The 19,961-nt window shown below is 39.2% G+C and overlaps 1 protein-coding gene across 2 annotated transcripts in view; it reads right to left on the reverse strand.

The window, feature by feature from the left end:
• LOC140727566 (uncharacterized) overlaps positions 1-19,573 on the reverse strand; it is a 40,056-nt gene extending 20,483 nt beyond the window's left edge. For both annotated transcript variants that reach the window (XM_073045055.1, XM_073045054.1), the window contains exons 1-4: positions 19,412-19,573; positions 9,628-9,709; positions 8,445-8,545; positions 1,020-1,149 (exon numbers count right to left, since the gene is read on the reverse strand). In XM_073045055.1, the coding sequence (XP_072901156.1) occupies positions 1,020-1,149; positions 8,445-8,544 (230 nt within the window). In that variant the 5' untranslated portion in view covers position 8,545; positions 9,628-9,709; positions 19,412-19,573. The remainder of the gene's footprint in view (positions 1-1,019; positions 1,150-8,444; positions 8,546-9,627; positions 9,710-19,411) is intronic.
• Positions 19,574-19,961: the final 388 nt, after the last annotated feature.

Below are 19,961 nucleotides of genomic sequence, written 5' to 3' on the forward strand. Positions count from 1 at the left end.
AACCTTCTACACTATCCACAACACCACCAACCTTAGTCTCATCTGCAAACATACCAACACACCTGTCCATTTCCTCATACAAGTCATTTATTAAAATACAAAGAGCAAGGGTTCCAGAACAGATCCTTGCAGAAAACCACTGGTCACTGATTGATGATCTGCCCGCTTCAACTTCAAAAACAACCAAGGTGAAAACTAAAGGCAGGTATAACAACTGGAACATGATCTGGACAATGACTATGTTATCCTTAAAACTGGAATTATTTGTTTAAAGCAAAAAATAAATTTCATCCACATTTCATACTGGATAAGCAGTTGGATAACAGAGCAAATTGAAGAGTGGGACAGGGTATCTTGAACATACTCGTGTAATTTATAACCATGTCAATGATGATTTTGTTTTAAATAGCACACAGTGGGAGGGAATACGATTAAGAGTCATTCCTTAGAAGATATGGATTAGCTGGCTAGGCCAAGAGAAAGAAGCAGCTAATAATGATGATGTAGCTACAAGACAAATAATAGAAACAGGTGAGAGAAAGCTATCAAGGCAAACAAGGGGTTAAAAGACATGGAGGGGTTATGGTTGACTGACTATAGGATGATTGAAAAGGTCAAGATAACACACTTTGGAGATATTATTACCTTTGTTACAGATATTTTTATACTGCGACAGGAACTGAATTTTGACAACAGAAATCAGATATGGAATTTCAAGCAAGGATGGTCAGCAGTAAATTACAGCAGGAAAGGAATGGTGAAGCTGGTGAAGTTAGCAAGATCAAATAGCTAATAATACAAAACTGTTAAAAAAGTCAGGAAGAAGCTTTTTTTATTAAATGAAGAGGAAAATTTAGAAATAAATCTCAGTCAGTAAAACAATTTTGCTGTTATGCACAGGTGTTTTATCATTACACTGACCTTGCTGAGGCCTTTTCCTTCACAACCTCCACCCCCACATAAACCTGATTCCCACATTTATGATTTGAGAGGGAAGTAACGTACTGAAAGATGCAAACCTGTAAGAGAAGTATCCCACTATGTAGCGTGTGGTCAGTGGAGCATCTTCTCCCGGTTCCCATGTCAGGGTATGGATGAAGTTTTCTGACACAATTGATAAACTGCGAGGTGGATTTAGCAGACCAGTAACTAAAACAAGAAAAGCAAAAATCCTTCAGTATGTACATTGACTGAGCAAAGAGCTATGCCTTACTGTAGTCAGTAGAACTATACTCAGCCATGGACGTGCTAAGTTATAACATGCTCAAATATAGTGAACAATTTCAGCCCTGGCTGCTTCAATATCAGTGACCTCAGTCCCAGTCACCGATGCAGGACAAATCCAGTAAGAGGTGTCAATTGCCCCTGAGGAAGGCGAAAAAGGATGGAGGTGGATGGGGAAGAATGGCGTGGATGGCAAAGCAGAAGAGTCAAACAGCTCTCTCCTCCACACTTATCTCAGATTGCAGGGCCAGAGCAGTAGACTAAATCCGTTCAATTTAACATTATGAGCATGCCCAAGGAAAGGGGATTTAATTTGCTCAAATATAAATACTCTAATTTAATTGCATTCCATTACATACCAATAATTAAAAAACTGCGCTCCAATAAAACTGGATTCCTCTCATCTTTCTCCATCCAACACCATTTTCATCTAGCTAGTTCATGCTGATACAATTATATTTCTATGCGATATTGACTGTCCTGCTGTACATACTATTTATACATCTCAGCTTGCTCCAACTTTCCAGAATGCCTGAACTACAGAGGAAGTCCAGTGCAGGTAAGCAATCAGGTGCAAGATGGTGATGAAGTAGATAGTCAGGCCAAGAGTCCATCTTCTCATGCTAGCTTCACTGACCACAGAGTCCATGTGGGTGGGTGGGGGGGGGGGCAGAGACTGGCTTCCGTGAAGTGCTGAGATGCGAACATAATTCTCCCCAGTTTCGTAATGTCACATGCAGAGCAGTTGCCATACCAAAAGCACACAGACAGGATGCTTTCCATGGTACATAAATAAAGATTAGTAAGTGTCAATAAGGACATGGAAAATGTCTTTAGATTCCTGAGGAAGTAAAGGCATTGGTGAGCTTTCTTGACTGTGACATTAACATAGTTGGACCAGGAGGGGCTACAACTGATGTTCGCTCATACGAATCTGAAGTTCTCAACCTCAACACCATTGATTCAACACCACCACCTACAATGGCTCTTCACCAATTCTGCAGGTTTCAACTTAAAACATGGGGACGTCACGTGATGACGTAGGATCGAGACGCTGGAACCCAGCTCTCCCGTAAAAAGTTAATAAATTAATGTTTAAATGAAGAAAAGTTAGTCAATACTTTCTAAAAGTTACTTATAAACTACTCCGGATTGTGTCAAGCTATGCCTCAAAGAAAGAAGATGAAGAAAACTAATACCGGGAAGACTACGCAAGTTGGAACAGGAACAAGGCCCACGTCTACCAAAGAACTGCGGTCTCAGGTACATTATACCACCGGCAATACGGAACAGGAAACTGCGGCAACATCGGCCATTTCTAAAGGAAAAGACCAACGTGAACTGCGCAAACGCGAAGGATGGAGCATGCGCAAACGGGAGCAACAAGAACTACAAAGCCCAGTTACCACTGCAACTGAAAGTGATAGCGAATCGGAGGGAGAGTCAGATTTTCCGGAAAGATCAGACGAAGAGGGAGATAAAAGTTCTTCTGGAAATATAGAAAAGACTTTGAGGCAAATAATGCGTAAATTAGACACATTAAAAGTAATTAAAAGTAATCAAAAAGTACTAAAAAAAAATGACAAATATGGAGATTATGCTTGATAAAATGACAAAGAGACAGGAAAAAATGGAAAAGAGAATTATAGACTTGGAAACTAAAATGGAAGACATGGTTGAAAGAATGGACAAAATGGAAAATGAAAATACTGCTTGGATATCAGAAAGAAAACAATTTATGGAAAAAATTGATAAGCTTGAAAATTTTAGTAGACGAAATAATATTAAAATTGTTGGACTTAAAGAAGATATAGAAGGAGAAGATCCAATAAATTTTTTTCAAAAATGGATACCTGAAAAATTGGAAATGGAAAGAGAAATTCCAATCGAGATTGAAAGGGCTCATAGATCCTTAAGGTCAAGACCTCAAGCTGATCAAAACCCACGATCAATTTTGATAAAATGCTTAAGATACCAAGACAAAGAAAAGATCCTGAAGGCGGCTGCCCAAAGTGCCAAAAATAGAAATGGGCCATTGATGATAGAAGGGAAACCAGTTCTTTTTTATCCTGATATAAGTTACAACCTTTTGAAGAGAAAGAAGGAATTTAACCCAGCGAAAAAAGCCTTATGGGAAAAGGGTTATAAATTTACAATGCGTCATCCAGCAACATTGATAATTTTTTTGGAGGAGGGAAAAAATTTTTTTCCCGATTATCGAAAAGCGGAGGAGTTCGTACAAAAACTTTCATCTATTAGCTAATTACACATAGAGGCTTCCAAACGTAATGGATTAAAGATGAAGATAGAGTCAACGAACAGAAGTGATGGACATTTATGGATATTATAGAAGAGAAAAGCAAAATTTTAGAAATACTAAATGAGAATAGTATTTTTTTTTCTTCTTATACATATACTTTTTTATGTTGCGGGGGGGCTGGGGAGCTTTGGATCGGTTACTGCGGGATTCACGTGTGTAATCATGGCGATTGCCATGACCCGTACAACAGAGGGGGGTAATGTTGTGTTTTTTTTCCACAACATTAGTAGGGGGGTATTTTGTTTTTTTCTTTATATTCTATTTTACTTCTATCTTTTTGCCTGGATGATTGGTGGGGACACATATAGCAACATGGAGATTTTTATGAAGATTTCCCAGGATACCACGAAAGTTGAAAGATTAGGTATTATTATAGATTGGAGTAACATAATTTAAAAAAAATAATGACTAATCTACTGAATTTTTTAAGTTTTAATGTTAATGGGCTTAATGGGCCAGTAAAAAGAAAAAGAATTTTAATATGTATTAAAAAAATGAAAACAGATATAGCTTTTTTTTTACAAGAAACTCATTTAACAGACATAGAACATCAGAAATTAAAAAGAGACTGGGTTGGAAATGTTATTGCAGCTTTATTTAACAGCTTTATTTAATTCAAAGGCGAGAGGAGTTGCAATTTTGGTTAACAAAAATTTACCAATTAAAATACAAAACGTATTAATTGATTCAGCGGGGAGATATCTAATTATACACTGTCAAATTTTTTCAGAACTATGGACCCTTATGAACATTTATGCACCAAATGAAAATGATGTAAAATTCATACAGGAGGTCTTTTTGAATTTGGCTAACGCACGATAAAATATTAATAGGTGGATATTTTAATTTTTGTCTAGATCCAGTTTTAGATAGATCAACAAAGGTTGTTACAAAATCAAAAGCAGTAAAATTAACTATCATTGATGAAAGACTTAAATTTGATTGATATATGGAGAAGAATTAATCAAAAGAAAGAGATTATTCATTTTATTCAAATAGACATAAAACATATTCAAGGATAGATTTTTTCCTATTATCAACGAATATTCAAGATAGAGTGAAAAATGTGGAATATAAAGCAAGAATATTGTCAGATCATTCTCCTTTAATAATGACAATGATAATGATAGATAAAGAGGAATCAATTTATAGGTGGAGATTTAATTCAATATTATTAAAACGTCAAGATTTTTGTGATTTTATGAAAAAACAGATTCAGTTCTTTTTAGATGTAAATTCACATTCAGTTGATGATAAATTTATAGTGTGGGAAGCAATGAAGGCATACTTGAGAGGTCAGATAATAAGTTATACTTCTAAAATTAAGAAGGAATATATGATAGAAATAGATCAATTGGAAAAAGAGATTACAAAATTAGAAAAAGAATCCCAAAGAAATATGACAGAAGAAAAACAAAGACAACTTAACAAGAAGTTACAATATAATACACTCCAAACATATCGAACAGAAAAAGCAATTATGAGAACTAAACAAAGATATTATGAACTAGGTGAAAGATCACATAAGGTTCTTGCATGGCAGTTAAAAACAGACCAGACTTCTAAAACAATAAATGCAATTCGAACAAGAGTAAATAAAATTACTTATAAACCTTTAGAAATTAATGAAGCTTTTAAGAATTTTTATTCTGAGTTGTATAAATCAGAATCACAAAATGACAATGTCAAGATAGAAAGGTTTTTATCACAAATAACTCTTCCAAAATTAAATACGGAAGAACAGAAGGGATTAGATATGCCTTTTACATTGAAAGAGGTCGAAGAAGCCCTGGGATCATTTCAAAGTAATAAATCTCCAGGAGAAGATGGTTTTCCACCTGAATTCTATAAAAAGTTTAAAGATTTATTAATTCCTCCTTTTATGGAGTTAATACACCAAGCGGAAAGAACGCATAAACTTCCAGAATCTTTTTCGACAGCTATTTTAATAGTATTGCCAAAAAAAGATAGAGATCTTTTAAAGCCAACATCATATAGACCTATTTCTTTATTAAACACTGATTATAAAATAATAGCAAAAATCTTATCTAATAGATTATCTAAATGCTTACCAAAATTAGTACATATGGATCAAACAGGATTTATTAAAAATAGACAATCGGCAGATAATGTAACTAGCTTATTTTGTATAATTCATTTAGCGCAGAAGAGGGAGGAAATGAGCGTGGCAGATGCTTTAGATGCAGAAAAAGCATTTGATAGATTGGAATGAGACTTTTTATTTAAGGTATTGGAAAAATATGGATTAGGAGTATCTTTTATAAAATGGATTAAAACCTTAAATACTAATCCCAAAGCTAAAGTAGTGACAAATGGTCAAATTTCAACACCATTTCAGTTAACAAGGTCAACTAGGCAAGGTTGTCCATTGTCACCTGCTTTATTTGTGTTGGCGATAGAGCCATTAGCTGAATTGATTAGAATGGACCCAGATATTAAGGGTTTCAGAGTTAATCAGGAAGAATACAAGATTAACTTATTTGCTGATGATGTTCTGCTTTATCTAACAAACCCATTGCACTCGTTGCGTAAATTATCCTATAGATTAGAAGAATATGGGAAAATATCAGGTTATAAAATAAATTGGGATAAAAGTGAAATTTTACCTCTTACTAAAGGAGATTATAATCAATGTCAATTAATAACCCAATTTAGATGGCCGGCAAATGGTATAAAATATTTAGGTATAAGAGTTGATAATGACATAAAGAACTTATACAAATTAAATTATTTACCACTATTGAAAAAAATTCAAGAAGATCTTGATAAATGGATGGTATTACCAATAACATTAGTAGGTAAACACCATAAAAATGAATATATTCCCTAGATTACAATACTTATTTCAATCACTACCAATACAATTACCCCAGAAGTTTTTTCAAGAACTGAATAAATATGTGAGGAAGTTTCTTTGGAAAGGTAAGATGTCAAGAATATCGTTGGAAAAATTGACATGGAAATTTGAGCTAGGAGGGTTACAACTTCCAAATTTTAAGAATTATTATAAAGCAAATCAACTTAGATTTATTGCATCTTTTTTTGAGAAAGATAAACCGGCATGGATTAGAATAGAACTAGATAAAATAGGAGAAAACATACCAGAAGACTTTATATATTTAAATGGGAATCTAAATGGATACCGGAAAAGAAAGAATCTCCTATATTAAAACATTTGATTGATTTATGGAATAAGATAAATGTTGACGATGAGACAAAGAAATCCTTATTAGCAAAGAGATCTTTAATTCAAAATAGACTTATTCCTTTTACAATGGATAATCAACTTTTATATAATTGGTTTCAAAAAGGGATTAGATATATAGGAGATTGTTTTGAAGGAGGTATATTAATGTCATTCGATCAATTAAAGAATAAATATAAAGTATCAAACAATACTCTTTTTTGTTACTTTCAACTAAGGGCTTATTTAAGAGAAAAGTTAGGTCAAACAATGTTATTACCGAAATCCAATGAAATAGAAACTTTAATTCAAAAAGGAAAGATTAAAAAATTTATCTCTTGTATGTATAATTTGATTCAAAAACAGGCAATTAAACAAGGAGTCCATAAGTCAAGACAAAAATGGGAAAGTGATTTGAATATTAAAATTGGTCAAGACTATGTCTTGAGAGTATGACAAATACAATAAACGTCCGATTAAGATTAGTGCAATACCATTTTTTACATCAACTATATATTACACCACAAAAAATAAATAAATTAAACCCAAATTTATCTGATCAGTGTTTCCGATGTAACCAAGAAATTGGTACTTTTTTACATTCTACTTGGTCTTGTTCTAAAATTCAACCTTTTTGGACAAATTTAAGAGTTTTATTGGAACAAATTATTGGAATACAACTTCCACATAATCCAATATTACTTTTACTAGGTGATATTGAAGGGATAAAACCGATATCCAAATTGAATAAATATCAGAAATAATTTATAAAAATTGCATTGGCAGTAGCCAAAAAAGCTATTGCAGTTACTTGGAAATCGGATACATATTTAAGTATAGATCGTTGGAAGAAAGAAATTTATGGCTGTATTCCACTTGAAAAAAATTACTTATAATTTAAGAGATAAATATGAAACATTTTTGAAAATTTGGCGCCCTTATTTACAAAAGATAGGATTAAATATATAGGTGCTCCGAAGATGAAATAATTGGTTACTTGGGGAAAGAAATAAATATATATACTAAAGCTATTACGAACTCCATGGAGCATGTGGGGATCTTCCAATATCCAGGCATTCCATTTTTTTCCTTCCTTCCTTTCTTTCTTTCTTTCTTCTTTTTTTCAATAGGGATGTTAGGGGGGAGGGGTTAAGGGGAGGGGGGATGGGTAACACATATTTTCTTTTTCACACACTTTTATTCTGTAACTATTTGAAAACACAATAAAAAAGTTTTTAAAAAAAGAAAAAAAAAACTGAACATGTATCAAAACACCAATTCGACTCAAGTCTATCATTTGCCACTTCCTGAATAGTGAACTTCAGAGTATTTCCTACCCCTAATGTTAAGTCAATTCATCCAAGGTGGCAACACCATTGACAGTACAAATATCCATCTATATTTCAGGGCAGATTACTTAAATGGATCAAAGCCAGATTTACGATCAGCACCAAGCCAAGAACCGGGAAGGCATTTCTAGAACACAAGTTGAAATCATTTTCAAATATTTATAAATTTATGATTTTGAAGTAAAAACTTAACACAAAATAAACACTGTATTTTTGTAAGTAATACACCTTAAAAGAATCAAAGGATAAATATTTAAATACGTATCAGGAATACAATAACCATGCAATGCAGTGAACACACAAACAAAAATATTTTGATACTTTAAACTTGATACAAAATATTTACCAGGATGAAGAAAATAAAGGAGGCCCAAAACTTGAAACAGCGTCAAGCTGTTTAAAACAACACTTCTCTTTTTTGATTGGATACCGTCTTCTTTTTTCATCCTATTTAACAAAGGAAATTAAAACAGAAACTATATCATTAATGTGCAAGTTGAAGCTTGAATTAACCAATACCTTGAACCTGAAAAAGAAGTTAACTATCTGAATCATTTTGGACCCATTACTTGATCCAACATATTAAAAAAAAATTATTCATTGCATACAGGCAACAGTTAATGAGCACTCTCAAGCAGTCTTGAAATGAGTGGTCTGCTAGGCCATTTCAGAGAGCAGTCAAGAGCCAAGCATATAGCACTGGATCCAGAGTCATAAATCCATTATCTATTTTATATTATCAGAATCAGGTTTAACGTCACTGGCATGTGTCATTAAATTTGTAGTTTTGAGGCAGAAGTACATCGCAATGTGTATTAGAAACTATAAATTACACTCAATTAAATTTATTTTTCATATGTACTAAGTAGTACAAAAAGAGCAAAAAATTACTGAGGCATTGTTGGTGGGCTCATTGTCCACTCAGAAATCTGATGGTGGAGGGGAAGAAGCTGTTCATAAAACAGAGTAAACCTTCAGGCTCCTGGTTGGTAGCAATGAGAAGAGGGCTTGTCCTAAGTGGAGAGGGTCCTTAACGATGGATGCTGGCTTTGAACCATTGCCTTTTGAAGGTGACCTGGATGCTAGTACCCATGATGGGGGATACACATACATCGTATTGTGGAGTAAAGGCAGATTTCCTATCAAGTTGCTGATGAACTATTCATTACTTTTGAAATGATAAGCCAGTAATCACCATTATTGGTACAAACAGTTTTAATTCTAATTCACAGACTTAACTGAATTCGATCTACCAGAGGTGGAGTCTGAACTGTTGTTACTGGATCATCAGCCAAGGCTCGTTCTCAGCAACTTTAACTACCTTACCTTTCCCTGCAATTTATTTCATTGATAGGACTTCGAAATTAATATTCATTGCTTGTTTCCAATGAAGTAATATGCTCAAATCAGTTTGGAAATGCTCACTTTAACAAATCTGTACTCTTCAGCCATTCAAACTATCCAAAATGCATTAAAAATCCTTAAAGGGTCTTAAGTTGTTAAACTGTAATACTGTATCCGATACCTACCTGCTCTTACTTCTGCCTTGATGAGCCCATCAAGCATTGCTCCAAATGTAGTGAGGTCACCTAATGTCCAACATGGCTGTTACTGTAACGACAACACAAAGTTAGTGCATCATTTTTGTCATGAGGAAATCCACACCCTCACTCCAAAAAAAATTACTCAATAATAAAACCAGATGGTGTTAAAATACAAGAGCAAAACAAGAAAAGGTCACAGCCCGTATTGGGATGCCACGGCTAACAGTCTACCTGCCCCACAGCTCCAGCAACCCAAGTTCAATCCTGAGCTCCCATGTCACATTCACTTGGAGAATACTGAATATAATCTTGGTGGTCGTGCAAGTTTCCTTCAGGTGCTCCAATTTCTGATGACAGGTTATTTGGCTCCTGAAAGTGGCCCTGAGATAAAGGTTTGCTTTGTAAGAGGTCATGGCCCCCAGTGCTGCCGACCATCCTTCTGTGATTCAAGCAAAAACAAGCTCTTTGCGGGCAGCTAACAAAACTGCTAACTATTCTACTAAATATATCTTTATGGATGATCGTCACTGCGATCTGCAGCCTGCAATTTCCCTTCGGAGGCTGTGCTTTCAGACTGTCCGTACAACCTAGCATTTCTGCAGTATCCTGAAGGATCCAGAAAACCGGAATTTCAGAATACAGATATGGCGGCAGTGGCCACTGCTAGAGCAGAATTGGGGCAGGATTGATGCGGTGAGGCCTGGGCCCCCACAGCAAAACACAAATCAATGTTCAGCTGATTTAAGCGCCAAGCCAGATTAAAAAGATTAAGGTGTCAAAGCTGAGGGAAAGGGACGAACTGTTGTTCAGCCAGTGAGGCTTTACTCACCTAAAGCACTGAATTGACCCTGCAGTCAGTCATCAGCACTCGTCCCAGCACTGAACTGAACCAGCTCTGTGGCTGTGGACTCACTTTTGCTGACTCTGCAATTCATGCTCTGTGTATTATTTGTTTATTTTTACTGTTCACTTGATTTGTTTTTCTCCCGTCCCCCCATACATTGAATGTTTAACTGTCTTTGTGGTGTGGGGTATAGTGGATGCTATGTGTTCCTTTGTTCTGTGACTGCCTGCAAGAGTATTATCTCAGGCTGCAGGCCACAACTACAGAGTCAGTTCAGGACTTTTAAAAAAATTTATTCATTTACGGGATGTGGGTGTTTAGCTAGCATTTATTGCCCACCCCTAGGTATACGTACTTTGATAGTAAATGTACTCAAGCTACATAAATGAGAAAAGTTTCCAGATAAGAATAGGGGGAGTTGAGAGTAGGGGAGATCTCCATTGAGAGTAGGAGAGATTCAAACAAGGGGACTTGAGTTGTGAGTTAAGGGGCAAAAGTTTAGGGGTAACACGAGGGGGAACTTCTTTACTCAGAGTGGTAGCTTTGTGGAACGAGCTTCCAGTAGAAGTGGTAGAGGCAGGTTCGATATTGTCATTTAAAGTAAAATTGGATAGGTATATGGACAGGAAAGGAATGGAGGGTTATGGGCTGAGTGCAGGTCGGTGGGACTAGGTGAGAGTAAGCGTTCGGCACAGACTAGAAGGGCCAAGATGGCCTGTTTCCATGCTGTAATTGTTATATGGTTATAAGTTCAATGCCTTTTATACTTGCTTTGATCAATAGAACATGGAGGTACCTTCACAAACTCCCAGTCCCTGACAACGCTGTGATCTCAGTCTCTAAGAACATCCTTCAGGAGGGCAAATCCACAGAAAGTACCTGGCCTAGACAGCATACCTAGCTGCCTACCGAAGACTGGCTAGAGGGTTTAATTGCTCACTTCACCAGTCTGAGGTACCCCACCTGTATCAGGCAGGCTTCAATCATACTGGTGCACAAGAAGAATGTGGTAACCTGACTCAACGACCATCACCCAGTAGCACATATCCAGTGTCATAAAGTGCTTCGAGAGATTGTTCATGAAGTGCATCAGCTTCTGCCCAAGGAATTACTTGGATCCGCTTCAGTTGGCCTACCATCACAACAGATTAACGGCAGATGCCATTTCCTTGGCTCTACATTCAGCTCAGGAACACCTGGACAGTGAAGATGCATACATCAGGATACTCTTCATTGACTACAACTCAGCATTCATCACCTAGCACCCCCTCAGAACTAACCACTAAGCTCCAAGACCCGGGCCTTGGGACCTCCCAGTTCAACTGGATCCTCGATTTCTTTACTTGCAGACCCCAGTCAGTACAGATTGGCAACACCTTCTCCACACTCAACATCAACAGACTCACCACACGGATGTGTGCTTAGCTCCTGCTTTATTCACTTTAGATGTGAGCATGTGGCTTAGTACAGCTCCAATGCCACATTTAAGTTTGCTGGTGATGCCACTGTCTTTAACCAAATGAAATGTGGCGACGGATCGGAATATACAATAAGAAGGAACATTTAGTTGAATGGTGCCACAACAATACGGTGCCTTTCTCTCAACATCAGCAAAACCAAAGACCTGGTTATTGACTACAGGAGGAATAAGACATGAGCCATCCCTCATTAGGGGATTGGAGGTGGAGAGGGTCAGTTACTTAAAATTTTTGGGTGTTCTCTTATGAGAATATCCATTCTGGGACCTACATGCAAGTGCCAGCACAAATAAAGCTCAGGAGCACCTCTACTTTCCTCACTGCTTGTGCAGATCAGAAGCATCAATGCCTAAGAACAGAAAAGCTTACAAAAAAAAAGTGTTGGATGCCACCCCAGTTCAGCACAGCTCTCCGCTACGGAGCACATCTACAAGCAGTGTTTCACAACAAAAGCAGCAGCATACACCGTCAAGGACCCCACCTTCCAGGCCGTGCTCTCTTCTCACTGCTGCCATCCGTTAGGCTGTGCAAGAGCCTTAGGCTCTACACTACCAGATTCAGGAACAGTTATTACCCTTCAGCCATCAGGCTCATAAACCAGCATGGATAACTTCACTCTTCTCATCTCTGAACTGATTCCACAACCCATGCACTCTACAACTCATGTTCTCATATTTCTCCCTTACCCCATCCATCCCTATCTATAATTTTAGTCTGGTTCTCTTTCCCCCCCTCACTATAATCTCCCCCCCAGCCCTACCTTTCTTTCTCTTTTATTTCCCATAATTCTCCACCTTCCCCCTAGCCCATTTCCCTCCAGCCTATCACTTCCCAGCTCTCTACTTCCTCCCTCCCCCCACTTCTTATCCCCCTTCGACCATCCCATGTTACTTCACTCCTGATGAAGGGTTTCGGCCCGAAACGTCGTCACAACCTCCTCCCTTAGATGCTGTCTGGCCTGCTGAGTTCTGCCAGCTTTTTGTGTTTCTATTTATTTCCAGCATCTGCAGATTCACTCGTGTTGCCTTCTCATATTTATTTACTGTTTTTTTAAATCTGCACAGCTGTCTTCTTTTGCACATTGGTTGTTTGTCAGCCTTTGTAGTTTTTCATTGATTCTTTTGTATTGCTTCTGTTTGACCGTGAATGTCTACAAGATATGCTGACGTATACATACTTGAAGAATAAGCTTACTTTGAATTCTGATGCATAGATCAATGATGCATTCAGAGGGGAGTTGATAAGAAGGTGGAAAGAAAGTAGTATTACAGTAATGGTTTTAAGACCATCTGTGGTTCATTCAACCACATACGTTTCAATCCAATGAGTCATACCTATATTCATTTGAGTCACACCTTATGCTTGCTTCCTGCAGCTGGTGTTTCTCAAGCTCTGCCAATCTTAATACTGCAATCCTTCTGTGAATAAGAGCAATCCTCAAATAACAATTCAGCTGTAAACAGTGGAAACTGAGGCTCCTGGTGTTCTGACAGAAAGCCTCTTCCAGTGCTTCAATAAGTTTAAATACCAAGCTTTTTAAAAGCATGTTCAACTTTCAAAATTTAGTGTTAAATTATAAAATAAAAATCAGCTGGCTTTCAAACACTTTTTCAACTGCCCCCGGTTTCGTGACTGGTGCAAATCTGAGAGGGCGGATGCAGAGCACCTGGCCCTTAGCTTGGCACAGCGCAGAAGCCCAAGAATGCTACAATCTGACTTGTATAGCATTCCATCGTTCTGCTGTGAGACCACGGTACATTGCAGAAGTCACTGGAACGATAAAACACAGAAGGTTTTGCAGGTGACACTTTCTTTGTGGCACGGTGCTGGTGAGTGAATGCCTGCTGCTGTTGAAAGGCTTTGGACAGTATTTAAATGTCTGATATGTGGACATTTGCAAAAGTTACAAATCGATTTGAACCTTATAAGAATTAAAGCATTTTAAAACTAAATTTGTTAAAGTACTAGATATAAAAAGGTAAAATAAAGGATGAAAATCCCACTTTACCTGACCTTAATCTTTCAATCAAGTTTGAGGAATTCATTCAGAAATGGGTTATTACATTTCCCATTTGCTTGCTAGGCACAGGAATTAGTGAGGTCAACCCTCAAAAGAGGGCATCATTAACAGATCTGTATAGAGCTACTGACAAAAGGCATGACACCAAAATAACTACAATTCTGACCATTGATGAACTTGAAGACACATATCTCTAGTTCAAGTTTATTGGCATTTCAACCATATACATTTACAACAACAAACTTTCCCTGGAAAATGCACATAACTCACAAACACAAAGTAATATTACCACAAACAAATCAACAAATAATATGTATTTATGCCACAAATTAAACTAAAATGCAGGAGTGAAATTAAATTTCAATTCCCTCCCACCAACAGTATCTGATTTTGTGCAGCGTCAAAATAGCTTCATCTATGGACCTGTAGATTACTAGAACTTACATAGTCACAATCAGGTTAATACCACTGGCATATGTCGTGAAATTTGTTAACTTTGCGGCAGCAATACAATGCAATGATAATATAGAAAATTAAGGTAAATATCTATGCACTTAGTGTTTTAAAATAGTTGGATTAAATTAGTGCAAAATAAGTTTACATAAAATAATTAACTAAAATCTACAAGGGTACAGACATTTGAATAATCTGATTCTTGACCCCCTTATGCAATTATATATTTTGTGACTGCCTTGGCTGAATATCTACTGCCAAATGGCAGAAGCCCGTTTGTGAATTGACTTCGAAACTCTAAAGCTACCTCAGCAATGGAACACTATCTACCAGCTTTTGCACAAACATGGACTTCTCACAGATAATACAAAACAAGACTCTTAGTACAAAAAAGTCTCCCACCATCTCCCGCCCACCACCAGCTATCTGGTAATAATTCATGTATATTTCTGTTCTGTGTGGTCTGAATCTATGTTCCGTTACGTTGCAAGCAATTGTTCCATTGTACCTGCACCTCACATACAGTGGTGCTAGAAAGTTTGTGAACCCTGTAGAATTTTCTTTACTTCTGCATAAATATGACCCAAAATGTGATCAGATCTTCACGCGAGTCCTAAACTATATAAGGAGAACCCAATTAAAGAAACAGCACAAAAATTATACTTGTTCATTTATTTATTGAGAAAGGTGATCAATTATTACATTGGTTTGTTGGAGAAAGAGTCTGAACCTTTGCTTTCAGTAAATAGTATATAGCTTTCAGTATGACTCCCTTTTACAGCAATAACTTCAACGAAACATTTCTGTAACTGTTGATTAGTCCTGAACATCGACTTGGAGGAATTTTAAGCCATTTGTCCTTACAAAAATGCCTCACTCCAGGATGTTGGTGGGCTTCCTTGCATGAACAACACACACAAAATGCTGGTGGAACACAGCAGGCTAGGCAGCATCTATAAGGAGAAGCACTGTCGATGTTTTGGGCCGAGACCCTTCATCAGGACTAACTGAAAGGAAAGATAATAAGAGTTTTTAAAGTAGTGGGGGGGGGGGAGGGGGAAATGCGAAATGATAGGAGAAGACCGGAGGGGGTGGGGTGAAGTTGAGAGCTGGAAAGGTGATTGGCGAAAGTGATACAGAGCTGGCGAAGGGAAAGGATCATGGGATGGGAGGTCTCAGGAGAAAGGGGTGTGGGGGGAAGGAAGCACCAGAGAGAGATGGAGAGCAGGCAGGGTGATGGGCACAGAGAGAGAAAAAAAACCAAACAACTAAATATGTCAAAGCTGGGGTAAGAAGGGGAGGAAGGGCATTAACGGAAGTTAGAGAAGTCAATGTTCATGCCATTAGGTTGGAGGCTACCCAGCTGGTATATAATGTGTTGTTCCTCCAATCTGAGTTTGGATTCATTTTGACAGTAGAGGAGACATGGATAGACATATCAGAATGGGAATGGGACGTAGAATTAAAATGTGTGGCCACTGGGAGATCCTGCTTTCTCTGGCGGACCGAGCGTAGGTGTTCAGCGAAACGGTCTCCCAGTCTGCATCGGGTCTCACCAATATATAAAAGGCCACACTGGGAGCACCGGACGCAGTATACCACACCAGCCGACTCACAGGTGAAGTGTCGCCTCACCTGGAAGGACTGTCTGGGGCCCTGAATGGTGGTGAGGGAGGAAGTGTAAGGGCAGGTGTAGCACTTGTTCCACGAGCTCAGCATGCGTGCAGGAGGCAGCGCCAATGCAGTCGTCGATGTAGCGAAGGAAAAGCGGGGACGGATACCCGTATAGACTTGGAACATGGACTGTTCCACAAAGCCAACAAAAAGACAGGCATGCTGAGCTCGTTGACTTCATTAACTTTGCCTCCAACTTTTACCCTGCCCTCAAATTTACCTGGTCCATTTCTGACACCTCCCTCCCCTTTCTTGATCTTTCTGTCTCCATCTCTGGAGACAGCTTATCTACTGATATCTACTATAAGCCTACAGACTCTCACAGCTACCTGGACTATTCCTCTTCCCACCATCTCTTGCAAAAAGGCTATCCCCTTCTCACAATTCCTCCGTCTCTGCCGCATCTGCTCTCAGGATGAGGCCTTTCATTCCAGGATGAAGATGTCTTCCTTTTTTAAACAAAGGGGCTTCCCTTCTTCCACCATCAACTCTGCTCTCAAACGCATCTCTCCCATTTCCCGCACATCTGCCCTCACCCCATCCGCCCGCCACCCCCTTGGGATAGGGTTCCCCTTGTCCTCACCTACCACCCCACCAGCCTCCAGGTCCAACGTATAATTCTCCATAACTTCCACCACCTCCAACGGGATCCCACTACCAAGCACATCTTTCCCTCCCCCCCTCTTTCTGCTTTCCACAGGGATCGCTCCCTACGCGACTCCCTTGTCTACTCGCCCCCCCCATCCCTTCCCACCGATCTCCCTCCTGGCACTTATCCTTGTAAGCAGAACAAGTGCTACACCTGCCCTTACACTTCCTCCCTCACCACCATTCAGGGACCCAGACAGTCCTTCCAGGTGAGGCGACACTTCACCTGTGAGTCGGCTGGTGTGGTATACTGCGTCTGGTGCTCCCAGTGTGGCCTTTTATATATTGGTGAGACCCGACGCAGACTGGGAGACCGTTTCGCTGAACACCTACGCTCGGTCTGCCAGAGAAAGCAGGATCTTCCAGTGGCCACACATTTTAATTCCATGTCCCATTCCCATTCTGATATGTCTATCCATGTCTCCTCTACTGTCAAAATGAATCCACACTCAGGTTGGAGGAACAACACCTTATATACCGGCTGGGTAGCCTCCAACCTGATGGCATGAACATTGACTTCTCTAACTTCCGTTAATGCCCCTCCTCCCCTTCTTACCCCATCCCTGATATATTTAGTTGTTTTTTTTTCTCTCTCTCTCTGCCCATTCTCCATCTCCCTCTGGTGCTTCCCCCTCCCTCCCTTTCTTTCTCCTGAGGCCTCCCGTGCCATGATCCTTTCCGTTCTCCAGCTCTGTATCACTTTCGCCAATCACCTTTCCAGCTCTTAGCTTCATCCCACCCCCTCTGGTCTTCTCCTACCATTTTGCATTTCCCCCTCCCCCCACTACTTTCAGATCTCTTACTATCTTTCCTTTCAGTTAGTCCTGACGAAGGGTCTCAGCCCGAAACGTCGACAGTGCTTTTCCCTATAGATGCTGCCTGGCCTGCTGTGTTCCACCAGCATTTTGTGTGTGTTGTTGTTTGAATTTCCAGCATCTGCAGACCTCCTCGTGTTTGTTGCTTGCATGAACAGCTTGCTTCAGGTTCTTCCACAACATTTCTATAGGATTAATCTCAGGACTTTGACTCGACCATTCCAAAACATGAATTTTCTTCTTTTTAAACCATTCTGTTGTTGATTTATTCTTATCTTTCAGATCATTGTCTTGTTGCATTATCCAACTTCTATTAAGCTTCACGTGACGGACTGCTACCCTGACATTCTCCTGCAAAACGTCTTGATACAATTTTGAATTCATTGTTCCCTTAACGTTTGCAAGCTGACCCAAACCATGATATTCCTCTCACCATGCTTCACAGTTGGGACAAGGTTTTGGTGTTTGTGTTCAGCGCCCTTTTTCTTCCCCCCCAAAAAAGTAATGTACATTTCAGCCAAAAAAGTTCAACTTTTGTCTCATCTGCCCACAGAACTTTGCCCCAGAAGTGTTGTAGGACACCCAGGCGGTCCTTTGCAAAACTGAGACGTGCAGCAATGGGTTTTTTTTGCGAGAGCAGTGGTTTCCTTCGTGGTGTCCTTCCACGAATACCATTCTTGGGCTTTTTCATTATAGAGGCTACACGAACAGAGTCTTCAGCAAGTTCCAGAGATTTCCGCAGGTCTTATGGTGTTATCCCTGGGTTTTTTATACCTCCTTCAGCATTGCATGTTGTGCCCTTAGTGTTATCTTTGCAGGATGTCCAGTCCTAGGGAGAGTAGCAGCAGTAGGACTGCGTTTCCTCTTTTTGTACACATTTCTCGTATTGATGAATGCTCAGGTCTTTAGAAACACTTTTGTAGCCTTTACCAGTGTTGTGCATCTCTACAATTCTTCTTCTAGGGCCCTCCGAAAGTTGTTTTGATCAAGGCATGGTGCACATGAAAAGATCTTTCTTGAGAACAGCAGGCTCTGCCAGCGATTTTGTGTTTTTTTTAAATAGGGCAGGGCACCTCTACAACCCACACCTCCAATCTCATCTCATTGATTGGAACACCTGACTCCAAATAGCTTTTATAGAAGGCATTACCCCAGAGGTTCACATATTTTTTCCAAATACATGTAATATTGGATCATTTTTCAATAAATAAATGAACCAGTACAAGGTTTTTGTGTTATTTATTTAATTAATTCTCTTTATCTAGTTTTAGGACATGTGAAGATCTGATCACATTTTAAGTCATATATTGAAGAATTAGAGAAAATTATACAAGGTTCACGAACTTTTTAGCACCATTGTAGGTGAAGGAGTGAAATAAATTAGTGAAGGGGTTGGACTGGTAAACCGGCACGAAGTCAATGGGTCAAACAGTCTCATTCTACACCTTAAAATAAACATGAAATTTTAAAAACTGAACAGAGAAACTAACAAGGAAAGGTCAAGAAACACAAGATTAAAAACTGAACTGCTTACCCAAGGACAATGAGTCAGTTAAAGGGGATTAACACAAAATTGTGATTTACGCTGAATGATTTTACTTTCATACCATCTAATTCTATTTAAAATGAACGTATCAGAGTGCATTCTGTTACAGACGAACAGAAGCAATCTTACTGTGGCGAAACCCTTCTCCTGCGATACAAATGCTGTACTGCTTGTCAGTCACTCCCGTCCGTCCCCTGAACTTTAACCAATGGTGTTTGATAACAAGCCCACCCAGTACCAACCCTCAGCGGGTCACCAACTCATCTTAAACCGATTCTATCGACAGCTTACCCGGTAGTGATGGGAGATCTTCGTTGGCAACACAGCCTCATCTTTGCACGCTGCAAGCTACCCACGATGAACGAGAAAACCTGGCCAACACCACGCAGCAGACATACCGTCCGTCCCGACCATCACGTCGCCGAGTGGGCAGGGCGAACGCTCAACCCGTCAATCATCGCGCCAGCGCCTGACGTCATTAGGACGGGGGTGGTGGGGGCACCGGGAGTTTCTGCCCTCTCGGAAATCAGCTGACCCTAATTTAATGGGCGGGTTTCGCGGAAACAGAATTAATAACCGGCAAGTGCGGTGAAAGCGAAAGTTGCTGGGTGCTTATTATAGAAGGAAAGTTGCTATCACTGTCAGTTTTACTCACCGTCTTTGAGATTTGATTATTACCGCAGCTGTTGAGCGAACTAAATGTAGGAGGAAATCTCCATGTTAACAACAATGGAGGGGAATAAACAGGTCGACATTTCGGGCCGAGACCCTTCATCAGGACCTGAGTTTCTCTAGCATTTTGTGTGTGTTGCTCGAGATTTCCACCAAGTGCAGAATCTCT

This window comes from Hemitrygon akajei, chromosome 5 (assembly GCF_048418815.1).
Source record: "Hemitrygon akajei chromosome 5, sHemAka1.3, whole genome shotgun sequence".
NCBI lineage: Eukaryota > Metazoa > Chordata > Chondrichthyes > Myliobatiformes > Dasyatidae > Hemitrygon > Hemitrygon akajei.